Source organism: Simochromis diagramma, unplaced genomic scaffold, assembly GCF_900408965.1.
Source record: "Simochromis diagramma unplaced genomic scaffold, fSimDia1.1 OVJJ01000602.1, whole genome shotgun sequence".
In the NCBI taxonomy this organism is placed as follows: Eukaryota; Metazoa; Chordata; class Actinopteri; order Cichliformes; family Cichlidae; genus Simochromis; species Simochromis diagramma.
This window is the reverse complement of record NW_024387040.1, coordinates 266,931-280,975: the sequence shown is the minus strand read 5'-3', so window position 1 is coordinate 280,975 and position 14,045 is coordinate 266,931. Positions and strand designations below refer to the sequence as shown.

At 42.5% G+C, this 14,045-nt stretch overlaps 1 protein-coding gene across 1 annotated transcript; it reads left to right on the top strand.

Annotated features, from left to right (window-relative positions):
• Positions 1 to 1,342: 1,342 nt before the first annotated feature.
• On the top strand, positions 1,343 to 9,214 carry eef1e1 (eukaryotic translation elongation factor 1 epsilon 1). Its single transcript, XM_040044199.1, has 4 exons — positions 1,343 to 1,470; positions 2,672 to 2,869; positions 5,182 to 5,277; positions 6,944 to 9,214. Exons 1-4 carry the CDS (start codon positions 1,387 to 1,389, stop codon positions 7,085 to 7,087), a joined length of 522 nt encoding a protein of 173 aa, XP_039900133.1. The 5' UTR covers positions 1,343 to 1,386; the 3' UTR covers positions 7,088 to 9,214.
• The last annotated feature ends 4,831 nt before the right edge of the window (positions 9,215 to 14,045 follow it).

Sequence of the window (14,045 nt, the reverse complement as noted above, 5' to 3'; positions counted from 1 at the left end):
GAAAAACGGTCAGGCCTTGAAACTCTCTACAGCAGATAAACAGTATCTGACAGTCATGTCCTTAAGAAACAGGGGAAAAATCCAGACATAGGGTCTGAGCATCTGGACCATCAGCTGATACGTCTACTGTTCACTGAAACCTCATCAGCCTCCTGGAGGAGGCCAGGACAGAGGGACAGCAGTGAGTGTCTGCAGCCATCTGTAAAACATGGTGGAGGCCGTGTCATGGTCAGTGTTGGGGTAAGTAATGTATTACACGTCACTCATTACTCTTCTTAAAAGTAATGCAGTATGTTACTTAAATAAAGGAAGAAAAAATGTTTCTTTCTAACTGCACTGCACAGAGATAACTGAAGAACCCTTTGTAAGGAAAGTAACAGCATAACTGTAACTGTAATCAAATTACTAAATTTAGTACAGTAGCAAGTTACATTACTTTGTTATTGAACTATGTAATGTTATTACAGTAGTGCATTACTATGTTACACCCAATATTGGACATGCGCCCATCGATATATTAAAAAAAAATGAAGGATGATTCAAGAATTTTGCACAATACTGCGGGTTGCCTTGTGATGCCATATTAGCTCTGGTCTGCTGGGGCTAAGACACAAGACCTCTGGGTGTGTACTACTGTGCTTGGCAGTAAAACGCTGGCATTCCTTTAGATCCTGTGGGTTGCAGGGTGGGGTCTCTACAAATCAGGCTTGTTTCATCCCATCCCATGAACGCTTGATTGGTCTAGAATCTGGGGAGCTCAGAGGCCAGGCCAGTGCCAGGTTCACTGAGCTGATTTTTAGCAATTTTTGCAGTCTGGAAGATGCACTCTCCTCCACCCATGGCAGCAACATTTATTTGGGTGTAAACGTGTGAAAGTCATAAAAACAAAATACCTGAACCCAGTGAATTTCATGCGACACCTTGCATTGTAACCTGCATCCACAGGTTGATCTAAAAAACATCTGCAATAAATCTATGATCAAATTAATATATATGTAGGAATGAGTTTCATTGTTTCCTGAAATAAAAAAATTATGTAATCTATTTGGAGATCGTTATTATTATTATTATTATTATTATTATTATTGTTGTTGTTGTTGTTGTTATCATTATAGTTCCTTACAAAGTAATTTTATAGCAATTTTATATAATAGCCCTTACTAAATAAAACATAAAGGTATCTGTATTTTAATTTATTTTATTTTTTCACAGACTGGTTTCATCGGTTAAGTTGGGCGAAGCTCTGATGCAATACAATGAAAGGATTCGTATGCCAAGTTTTCTTTGGTTAAATCTTCAGTCAGTCAAGCGTGAGTGGGCGGGAATTGCGACTTTAAGCCAATCACATCATTCGCACACTACCCTGCCCGTCCGACAGTCACAAACATGGCGTTGCGGGAGCTATCTTCGCTGGAGAAATACCTTGGACAAAAAAAGGCGAATAAGTACAGTACGCAGGGGGATAAAAAGGTGATATAACGGTTCATTACTGTGTCATTTACTGCAGGTGATACAATTGCCATTTTAATTGAAAGGCGCCCTCCGAGCTGTTGTAACCGGGACACCTAGCTATAGCAGGGGAGTGCTAACACGCCATGCATGTGTGTTGGAAATAAAGCTGTGCTTATAGTGTGTCTATATCGGGCTGTTCGTCTGTTGTCAGCTAAGTTTCTCCATTACCCCAGCATTTCCACGCAGAGAGATGTGTTTGCCAGCGGTCTTGTTGGGAAAAGTCAGCATAGTGGATAGCATAAAGCTATAATAGACGTAGCCCCATGCTTTGTCTATAGCCGTCCATTGAAACTAAGCGAGGGGAGGAGTTAGCTGTCAGTACCATGGGATGGACAGAGCAAGTGAACTCTAGTAGTGTATATAGAACTATATTTAAAATAATATAAATTTAATTTGTAGTACTAATAATAGTAAATTCTTGTTATTTATTTTATGCAATTTATTTTCATTCAGGGGAAAATAAACATATTTGCGAAACGGAAAATTGCGAAAAATTATAGCTATTGATAATAACGTCTTATAAAGTATGAACAAATTAGAGTTTCCAAAATGAAGCCCTTAAAAGTGTCATTTTGTATTATTGGAGTTATCATCGAATCATCATCACTCATTCATACACATTTTGCGTCCTCCTAAAAACCTTAAACCGTTTTTGTTGTATTTTTAAAGTCTTTTTTTTTTCAACATTAATTACTTTATCTTTTTATTCATATTCATGACCGGACGTATTTTTGTTTTTAAATGCAGCTACTGGATATTTGAATTTATCTATCTATGTGTCAGTAAATAAAACAACAGTAAATAATGTTTTTGTAGAAGTGGGGGTAGCAATCTGCTCCAGATTTTTTTAAAGGAAGCTGTAGTGAAAGGTTAATAAGGAAAAGGTGTGAAAGTATTTTTTCCCACCCATATTAAATTCTTTCTTCTGGATATCAACCTAACTGTCCATCGTAATTTCACTAATCAGTATTTTCCAAATTACACATTGATAATCGGCGTGCATATGAGATCCAGACAGTCTAATAAAATAAATGCATTTATTAGGGACGTTTTGCCATCACTGGAAATGAAGCGTGTTATTTAGAAAGACAGTGCTGGCTTCTGATGCATTGAAATGATTGTTTGTAACTACCCCTCACTGTCACTCCTCGCCCTCCAGGTACCTGTGCTACAGAATAATAATGGTCCTCCGCTGGTGGGGTTGGTGACCATCGCCTGTCACCTGGCGAAAGAGGCCAAGCGCCCAGAGCTGCTGGGTGACACCGCAGAGAGCAGAGCGGTGGTGCAGCAGTGGCTCGAGTACAGAGTGACCAAACTCGACAGTTGCACAAAGGAAGACATCAAGACCGTCCTAAAGGTAAAAGAGCTGATTTTCAAGGAAATCCTTTCCTTTTCATTGAAACAGCATTTCTAGAGTTAAATGCATACGTACTTAAAATGATCCCAGATTTTAATCCTGATGTTTCCAAGCATGCTTAGAAGTCTTATTTTTTTCTTTGTGCTAAAATCAGTGTTAAAATTGTTCTCTTTCTTTGAGAGTTTCTTTGACAGTTTCTTCCACATTGACCTCCTGTGAGCACCAGTTGGGTCAATGTGTGTGTCTCTTTGCCTTATTAAGGCGCGAGCGACAGGAATACGGGCTGATGTATGGCCCTTCAGTGACATGGCCCCACGCGACAGAGCAAAATACTCTAATGTGCCTGACGCCAGTCAGCGTGAAACGGATCGTCAGCCGCTGGTCGGCTGGATGCCGCGCGCCTCTTGGCACCGTCCTGTCAGCGTGAAGTGTCTGTGCATTTGTGTGTGTGTGTATGTGCGCACTTCTCAGCGTGACACGCTGTTGTGGCATGGCTGAGAAGTCATGCTGTGCGGCAGCATGTTATCTGGACAGGCCTCTTAAATATTTTAATGGTGCCACTTACAGACGGAAGTCGCCCTGAGCAGCTCAGCACTGGTGCCCGGTGGCCCCCTGTCCTGTCCTGCTGCTTGAGCCGCGTCCTTAACGCTCTCCTTTTAAGCACACCAGTCATCTCCCATTAAATTATGCTCAGATAAAAGTGTCATCTGGAGGAGTTTTTAAACTTTCTCACCCCAGGATGCAAATAAGACATTTTTGCTTCGCAAGCTGAGACTTGTTTCCGAAGTAAACATCTTGTCACTCATGTAATATGTTGATAAACAAGCCAGTTTGGGTTGGCCCTGAACCCAGAGACAAGCTGAGTGTTGGTGAAAGTCTGTCACTCCACTTTAAACAAATCAGGCCAGTATTGAAAACTTCCTGCTGCCACTCAATTTGACTATTATCTTTTGTTTCAGCATGCAAATGCTGTAGTATACAAATGATTGCATCTGCTAAGTACTTTGTCTTCAGTGAGTGGAGAGCACGATCATTCAGTTTTTGACAAAACTGTAAACTCTCAGTGTAAACAGAAATAATTTTCACTTATTCTGTTTTTTTGACTCCTGTTTAATGTTTTCAGGTGTTACAATTGAAAGTAAAAAGCCTCTCACACAGTGTCAGCCAGGACAGGCTTCAACCTCCCTCTATATCCAAGGCTGAATAGGCAGATAAGAAAATGGATGGATGGAGCAGTGTACTGACGGCTATGGTTGCCTGAAGGCCAAATGAAAGTGGTATAAACTCGAGAGATCACTGTGTCTGAGTCCAAGAATGGCAGCAACAATAAAAAATAGCATCTGGAGCATCAAGTTTGTACAGAAATAATAAAGAAAAGGTGTGATTCATTAGTGCACCTGTATCTCCTTTTCTTAGTTATTCATCAGCTCGAGTTGACTGTTCTGTAGGATTTTTATCTGAATGCAACAACAGCACTGATGCACAGTTAGCAGGTAGCAAAGAACCCAGGTTTGAGCTCCATGTGCTGGGTGCAGGGCAGCAGGAGAGCTGCCTCTCCTCTGATGCTCGACTAGGCTTCAGCCTGATGGCTGTAGGCTACAGAAAAGCAAGGATCTGACTGTGGAAGGGGAGGAAGTCTGCAGTCTTCATGCCTTGTTTGGCATCACCCACACTTCCCGCACAATAACTCCATTTGCCCCCAAGATGCTCTGTGTGTGTTTGGAGTTTTCCCTCGCCTTCGCACAATGTACAAGTGCTAAAGATGGTCCCTTCCCCAGGGACCAGCACTTCCATGCACGACTTTGCTTGCACAGACACAGACTGAGGAGTGCACGACGTGCCGCCCAAGTTTAAGATGGCTTCATTAGATTTGCAAGCGAGAGTTGTAGTCATTTGGTTGAGAAGTAAACAAATAGCCCGTTTTGTACAGCATCTGTGCTAAGTCGCCAGTCATGGGGAGAGATGACATTCCCCCTCAGGTTACATATTATTCCTATCCACATAGCAGCACACAGACACGCACGCAAGCCATGAACCAGACTCGTGTACCTCACGCACCCACAGATATATAGGTTAATGAACCTGCTGATGTGCCCCCTTTAAGTCTATAATGTCCATCGAGACAGTAACATTTCGTAGTCCCAGCATCTCTTTTTTTAGGGATGCTTCATTAGTGATTCATATAATGTGTCCATCTGTCACATTAAGACATTTGTGTTTGCATTGAAATACTTACCATAATGCATAAATTATCATAAGAAATGACCTGATTTGCATAGCGTGTTTTATGCTCTTAAAATTTCCTCTTTCAGGACCTCAATCTCTACCTGCAAGACAAGGTCTATCTGGCCGGAAACCAGTTCACCTTAGCTGATGTTTTTATGTACTATGGAATCCATCCAGTCATAGTAAGTTACCTGTTTGAAGCTCCCTTATGTGCCGACTTCACTCATAAGCCTCAATGTTTCTACACATTTATCAACTTAATGTATTCTGGGGTGTTCACATTAACTTTGAATCTTTAAAATGTGCTTCTAGGAAACACTTTGTAACAACCAAACCTTTTAGAAACTTGTCTTTAGGTTTTTCAAAGTTATTTGTCTAATTACATTCTTACAATCATTTACCAAGGATTCATCTATCCACCCCATCTTTCACGCTTTTCTCTCCTTATCAACAATCACTTTGGTCAAACCTCAACTTTAATAAGCAATTTGTCATCTTGCATAACGTACAATTAGACCAGTCACATGGCCAAAGGGCACCGAGGACAAGCTGGCAATAAACACACGGATTATAAACAGATTCTCACTTCTCCTCAGTCAGATAAAGCGATGTGGCATAAAGTGATGTCTTTACCCTCAGAACAGGGGCAAGTAAGTTTGCTACGCCTTACAGAATGAAAAAACAAAACAAGCGAGTTCAGAAATGGGAAAGGCAGAATGAGATGGAGGCGGGGGGAGATCACATGTTCAGAGATGTCAGTTTTTGTGGCAAAGATGGAAGGCCCCCACCTCCTCCCACTCCACGCCACCAGGCAGAGGGGCGTCACTTTGGTTTGCAGTCAGTGTGGTTTTTAACCTCGGGGACAGAAGGTCAGCTAGTGCGACCCTTAACCACAGCCTGCGCTGATGTTCAATTCATGGGAAACTACTTTACACAAACATTAAACCTGACTGATGCTGGAATGGTTGTAGGCCGGATCGTTGTCCGTTTTGAGGAATTTCCATATTCCGCTTAATTATGTGAACACGCTTAATAATGTTTTCCAAGGCCATTTTAGTGCTTCAAACATTTCCAGTTGTCCACCTGCATTATGCTGCAACTAAAAGAAAACCAGTGTAAAATTGGTTACCATGTGATTATCATCATGTGAAATCTGCTGAACTTTGTAACTGGTTTGTTTCAGGCTTTGATATCTGCTCAGTTGTGACAACAGAGACAAATACATGTTTTATATCACATATGAGTGCCATATTAATAAGAGCGCATCATCAAAAGTGCATTAAAAAGGCAGTCGTCACGAAGCTGTTCTTCAAGTGTAATTATTTTTAGATAAGAACATTCAAACCAACCTAAACCAGTGCATCAACACTTCTCGCATGTGATCTCATGAATGTAAGCATTGCTTACATGTAGCCTCTCGTTAGCGTTTTGTTTTCCTCATAAGAGTTTCACTAAAACTGGATTCCTTTTTTCCTTCTTCATTTAATGGGATTTCTAAATAGTGTAGAAGAAAGTATCCAGGTTTTCACCAAAATGAGAGTAAATTCTACTGATTGTATTCATCCTTATTTAACCAGGAAGTCAAACTCGTGTTTAAGAATCTATTTTGCGAGTGTATTTGAGACCCAGATAGGCAGCATTAACATGTTTTTGATAACAGGATAAAACTGAGGGAAGAGGGAAACTCACTGCTTTATACTTGTAATGGTTCATATTTGATTGTTTTTGGAGGAAACTCATGACTGTTAAACCATCTTTGACTGTGTTAAATAGATTTTCTGATGTCAGTTTAACTCGCCTTCACGATGCGGTTAAACGCGTCACCTCCAATGATCTTCTCTTTCCCAGGTTGACTTGGCCATCCAGGACAGGGAGCAGTATGTGAATGTTACCCGCTGGTTCGACCACATCCAGCGCTACCCTGGTGTCCGGCACCACCTCCCTCCAGTAGCTGTGCTCAGGAACAGAATTTACACCAGCAGACACCACTGAGACCTGACCACCACCCTCCGCCTATCCAGTCTCACTCATCACTATCCTGCCGCAGATCTGGACAACTCGTGTGCTTACCAAGACTGCGTCACATCACGATCATAACTTCCATACTGTAACACTGATATTCTGCGTTTCAGATTCTTATTCTCGCCTAGATGTTTTTGTTTTAGTGGCAAACCTGTACTCTTATCTTTGGTTATGTAGGATAGGCAAAGAACACAAAGTTTTTCTACGTTAGGTACTATAAAGGGAATAACTGCTACTACAAATGTAATTCAGTTCAATCATTCTTTCACACAAGGTCACTGTTTTTAATAAATATATTGCCTGATAGAGTAGGCTTTTTGTTTTAATGAAGCGTTAGGAAGGAAGGAAGTGAAGGAAAGAAGGGTGTCTGTCTCTGTAACCCTTTGGTGACTCAGTAATGCTAACACTATGAGAAGTCTGGCACCTTAATGCTTACTCAGTGATGATGGGAGCGACGATTTGAGGCCGTTTGTTTTGTTTTTGACTTTGGAAAGTCTTGTGTGGCTTTGTGGGTTGCAGTAAAATGCTGCTAGCTTGGCTGAAAGGTGTTTCTATTTATGAATGATTATTTGTTTAATCTGAGCCTTGAACTCAAACATGTGATAAGTATTACAGTTTCAAAGAAGGTTTAAGATGTTACTTAACTGGAAGCACGTTATGTCCTTGGGGAAACGCTGCTTCCTCCGTGCAGCCTCACAGTCTGTCCCATTTCTAGGATGTTCCAGGTTCCATATCGTGACCCCACAGACTTGTGGGTATTGCCATCGTCTCCTTGTATCTGATGCTATTTTGTTAGGATTTGGTTTTTCCGTGTGCATTTAGTGGACGGTTTAGTTTCTGTGTGTGTGCTTGTATGCGTGTTTTTGTTCTTTTCCTGATTACATCCCCGCTCTGTGTTCCACTTCCTCACCACCAGCTGTGTGGGCAGCAGTGAGCAGTTGAGCGTCAGCCCCAGAGTCAGAGATCAGAGTGAGGCTCCAATCAGTCCCACTACCACCACTGTTGATGCTGCAGGCCAGAGAGAGGGCAGCGGGCTCACCAGCTGCCACACAGATCCAGCCAGCCAAGGCCAGAACCCAGGCCCCTGGGCGACAGTCAGCCACTGTGTGTCATTTCAACCCTCACGCTCCCATGGGGCTACTGAAGAGAGAAGGACGAAGGGAGGCAGAGAGTGAGCGAGGGAGGAAAGGAGAGAGGGCCATGCAGAGAAGAAGAGCACCCAGAGGCAGAGGGATCTTTTTGTGACATGTGAACAATAATCAGTGCCTCCAAAAGCCTCACTGCTGCTGACTGGCTGTTTGCTATTAGCACCATTAACAGGCCAAATCATGGCAGTGTTGGTCTAACCTGTGTTTTAGCATCATGAAGCTACGATAAAAGCAGAATGAGGTAGGGTTAGAGGAGTAACGCCATAAAATCATCCTTTACTTAAACCTTACAGCTCTTACATGGTGGGACTGACAACTTTATGTAATACTCTTCATAGCTTTATCGTTCTGTTTTTAGATGTTGAAATTTCAGCCATGTTTTTTTGTTGTTTTAAATCCCCTTCCCGCCAGCATGTCTTGCATATCGTCCATTGCTTAAACCTCAGTGGTTTGTTATCCGGTGTAATCATGATGCTCATCCTGTGCCAATAAATCAAAGGGATCCGCAGCTCATGACCCCTGATTTCTTACAGAGTGTGTATATTCTTCATGAATTTGTTTTGCACAGCCAGAATACAGAGCTATTGTTCAGCAGGGTTCTGTAAGACTGCACGCTGTGTGTTTGTGGCAAGTGTTATAAAAGTAGATGTGAAGGATATAAACAGCTTGCAGTCATCTGAGTGAGCCTTGTGACTAGCTGGAGCATTTTTATGGTGTTCTCTACCATTAAAGAAGCCCTTGTCCTCCCGGTTATGTTAACATTAGATCGGAATGCAGTTTTGAACGCGTAGCATCTGACAGGCCTGCTAACTTCTGAGGTGTTAAAAAAAAGTTATGCCCTCTTAACTTGCAGCTGGGCAAATCTAAAATTATGTGTGTGATGTTTCCATAGTTACAAACGTGGCAACAGTAAAATACTTTTATTATAAAAATAAAAACCTTTCAGTCACAGAGTTCGCATTTGAAATTGTTGTTTATTTAAATGCAGAATTCAGGGAGTGATGAGTGAACGCCCCTGTGGAGCTTACAGGTGCGAGAAGCAGATTAGTTTGAAACAGAAACTGACAGCTGGCAAACAACCCACTGCAGTTAATAAGGTGAATAAACAGCTTTGTTTACATAGTAATATATGAATCAAATTGACCCAAAAAAAGGCAGAAAATAAACCAATAAAAGTGACAAGCAAATGTTTCTGCACACGAAAGAGATGATCAAACATCACAGCTGAAAATTAAAATAACGTAATGAAATAAAAAGTGTTTTCATCTTGTGTGTTAATGCTGTGAGGTTGATATCCAGGTGATTCACATACAACCCAGTTTGATCTTAAGTGGGTCAGAGCAGTGAGCCTTTCCTTCCTGTCGTTCTCAAGTAGTTGAACTGTACGTTTAATCCCTGAGATTTCTCGACACCAACAATAGTACGTCTCAGTTTTTTCAAATCAAATCAAATCAAATCACTTTTATTGTCACATCACATGTGCAGGCACACTGGCACAGCACATGCGAGTGAAATTCTTGTGTGCGAGCCCCACAAGCAACAGAGATGTGCAAACACAACAACACAAACGAGCAAAATACAAGAATGGCCAACCTGAAACTAATAAATATATGTACAATATATAATAGTGTATGCATTTCTGGATGTGTATACTAAATATTTTCCTACGTGTGTGTGTGTGTGTGTGTGTGTATACACATTTTTACAAATTAAATAGTAAAAAAAATAATAATAATAATATATATAAAATATACAGAGTTGAATATGTGCAAAACAAGTGGCATTTATATACAGTGTGGAGTGCATAATGTTGAAGTTCCAGTAGTGAAGCTGAGGTGTCTATGACGTGTTCAGCAGTCTGATGGCCTGATGGAAGAAGCTGTCTCTCAGTCTGCTGGTACGGGACCGGATGCTGCAGAACCTCCTTCCTGATGGAAGCAGTCTGAACAGTTTATGGCTGGGGTGACTGGAGTCCTTGATGATCCTCCCCGCTTTCCTCAGGCAGCACTTCCTGTAGATGTCTTGGAGGGAGGGAAGCTCACCTCCAATTATCCGTTCAGAGCACCGCACTACTCTCTGGAGAGCTTTGCAGTTGTAGGCGGTGCTGTTGCCATACCAGGTGGTGATGCATCCAGTGAGGATGCTCTCAATGGCACAGTGATAGAAGGTCCTGAGGATGCGGGGGCTCATGCCGAATCTTTTCAGTCTCCTGAGAAAGAAGAGGCGCTGCTGCGCCTTCTTCACTGTTTTGTTTGTGTGTACTGACCACGTAAGATCCTCAGCCAGATGTACTCCAAGGAACCGGAAGCTGCTCACTCTCTCCACAGCAGCGCCGTTGATGGTGATGGGGGTGTGTACTTCTCTGCACCTCCGGAAGTCCACTATCAACTCCTTTGTCTTTGCGACGTTGAGGGTGAGATGGTTGTCTTGACACCAGTGGGTCAGGGCGCTGACCTCCTCCCTGTAAGCCGTCTCATCACCGTTGGTGATAAGACCCACCACTGTAGTGTCGTCCGCAAACTTCACAATGATGTTGGAGCTGTTAGTGGCTGTGCAGTCGTAGGTGTAGAGTGAGTACAGGAGAGGGCTCAGTACACACCCCTGTGGAGCACCAGTGTTCAGTGTGATGGGGGATGAGGTGATGCTGCCCAGTCTGACCACCTGGCGTCTGTCAGACAGGAAGCTAAGGATCCAGCTGCAGAGGGAGCTGCTCAGTCCTAGATCCTGCAGTTTCCTGTCCAGCTTCGAGGGAACGATGGTATTGAATGCTGAGCTGTAATCTACAAACAGCATCCTCACATACGTGTCTCTCTTCTCCAGGTGTGACAGGGCAGTGTGTAGTGTCAGGGCTATGGCATCATCAGTGGACCTGTTGTGGCGGTATGCGAACTGTAGAGGGTCCAGTGAGTCGGGTAGTGCAGAGCAGATGAAGTCCCTGACCAGCTTCTCGAAGCATTTGCTTACGATGGGGGTCAGGGCTACAGGTCGCCAGTCGTTCAATGAGGAGATGGTGGAGGATTTGGGTACAGGGACGATGGTGGCCATTTTGAAGCAGGCTGGGACTACAGACAGAGAGAGGGAAAGGTTGAAGATGTGCGTGAACACTCCAGCCAGCTGAGCCGCTTTTTCTACGTGATACTTTTTCTACGTGATACAGAGCATTGTCAAAAATAAAAAAAAAACTAAATTTACAGAAAAAAGTCTGTCCTATTGTCAAGACTGTCCTGTAATTATAGAGCCAAAAGTTTTTTATAATTCACAAACAATGTATAATTCATCTTATTTTAGTTATTTATGTTACTGTGGACAGAGTATAAAAAATAATGATTTCTCTTTTAGATTGTGAAAAACATGAAACATTTATGTCATTAATCTGTTTATCTCCTACTTTGGTTTAGTATGAATGTCCGTGGGGGGAAGTCGTTATCAGCAGCACAAGTTTTAAAATTTGATAAAGTTACAGTTAAAATTCCTAAATTTATGTCCTCCATATTTTCCAAAAATGTCCAGTTGGCCAGATTAAAATCTGGCAGTGCCAATTCTGGCCCCCTGGCCTTATGTTTGACACCCCTGAGATCTGTGACAATAAGGTGGCTATCTATCGTTTAAAATCGGCATGGGATGGTTTTTAGTTTCCTGGGGGGGGGAGGAGTGTTTTTTCTTAATCTATCCCAAGGTATTTTTTGAAGCACGATGCTGACGAGTCAGTCATTTTTAAACTGTCTCTCTCATCCTCGCTCTTTGCTCAAGCGGTCAGCCGAATCTCAAAACGCCGTTGAAATAGGCCTCACAGTTAGGCTCCTCGCTGATCAAACCTGAGTGCAGGCAGAGTGAGGGGGCCACAGCAGGTACACAGGACAGAGGCACCAATTAGGGACGACCTTCATGATGACTTCTGAATGCGAGGGAAGCAACTCTCTGCAGGGGTGACCCTCCACTGTGGCCCCAGATTGACAAGCTCAACAGCTTTCTACTATACCAACTGTCCCCCGCCTCTCCTGCAGCTTAATAATAGTGAAATACAATTTGCTTCCTTGTGAGGGACCAGTCAAAGGTCAATAATGTAAGGTCCTCATCAGAATATAGAGATGATTTATGAGCTGTGATAGGGAATGGCCCTGTTACCACCTTCTTTCTTTCTAAAGTCAAGCATAAAAAGAGCTTTAAAAAAGTAAAAAGAAAAATTTAAAAAATATAATATTTTGATTGGGTTGCTAGGAAACACGATTAGTTTGTTTGTTTTTATCTAAGATCATTATTTCTGCAGTGGTCCTGACTCCACAAAAGTCACAGTGTGCAAGGAAATGAAACACAAACTCTTTTTGGCCTTGCTGTGGCTCTGTTGTGTTCCCTGCATCTGACATCATAAGCTCATGGCATGGATGCAACTAACATTTCACTAAAAGCTTGCAAGATGGTTTTGTGCAGGTATCTCAGAAGGTCTAAGACTCTCCACTGTTTGACATCAACATCTGTTGCCCCCCAATATTTTCAGTATTCTTCTGTTGAAAACTTTGAAATAAGCTTGACTGCATTTGAGTTACCAAGCTGATGACCGTCCATCCTCTCCAGCCTCCAGAAGCTGCAGAATGACATCAATCACTGTATTGACTTTGTGATGAGGGGAGAGAGTCAAGTGTTTAGGTTTTACCTGTATCACCTCCTGCCTCATCTCCCCAACACCTTTGTCAGCTCAACTTTACTAACCATATTAGATGGACAGCCCCCCCCCCCCCCACACACACACACACCACAGTCCACCTACGCAACAGCAAACAGCCACCCTTCATTAATTCTTATTAACAAAATCAGAGTGAGGGAACGGGATCGGCCACGACATCTGCTAAGAACAGGGCCCCGCCATCTCTCGCTGACTGATTCACTGGAACAATCAACACTGCGTGGTGGTGAGGGGAGCGTTAGCGCGTCGTAAGCTCTTTTGACAGGATTTATCGACCACGCTTCATCGTGCTCTTACACGCTGTGACAGTTGTACCATGCGCCTATAAAGATGGCATCTGATTGTCTACTGCAATTACATGAGTGCAGGAGCAAGGATGCAAGTATGAAGGACACAAAGGCACGGGAAGGGGGGCATGTGTTTTTCACAGCATGCTCTTCAATGAACTTAGACATGAAGGAGAGAAATGTGTCTTTGCCTTTGAAGGTGTGGGGATGTGTGTGCTCACGCCGGGGATTCACATACATGCCGCTGTCGAGAAAACCCACCAGTCACTACTTACCATCTGCAGTACAGAGAGACACATGTAAATATGCTTATACTTAACATCAGTTATGTAATAATAAAAACAACAAAATTTCACTTTTTAAAAAGCAAATTAACATTAACATCTTGGATGATTTGTACGACACAGCAAGCCATAATATTTGCTAAATAAGCACCAACAACATATAATGACTTAAAGTAGTGGATGAGGCCTAGCTGACACTAATGGACACCTTCTGCCTGTGTTGGGACACCTGTCAGTCAGTGTGGCCACACCCCTAACTCCAGCATCCACGTGGACGGGTTATTGAAAAATATATGCTGAGAGTTATGAAGGGAGAAACTATCCATAGGGCCCAAAATCATATTTGCAGCCTGCTACAAATATGATTTTGAATGCTGTAAAGTTGAGCCGGTCTGAAGCAGCACCTTCAAGAACTGCAGTTTTTACCACGTCTGCATTGTGTTTTTTCTCTCTGGAGGTTGCTTTATATGTTGCTGGGGTGTTTGTGACTTCGTTTCCATTTCAGCTGGATACTGAATATACTGAATG

Excerpts from the sequence above, each read along its gene's own strand:
- eef1e1 (XM_040044199.1), top strand. The coding sequence starts at position 1,387 with ATGGCGTTGCGGGAGCTATCTTCGCTGGAGAAATACCTTGGACAAAAA. Across the intron at positions 1,471-2,671 it reads GTACGCAGGGGGATAAAAAG|GTACCTGTGCTACAGAATAA; the intron begins GTGATATAACGG and ends CTCGCCCTCCAG. Across the intron at positions 2,870-5,181 it reads ACATCAAGACCGTCCTAAAG|GACCTCAATCTCTACCTGCA; the intron begins GTAAAAGAGCTG and ends TTCCTCTTTCAG.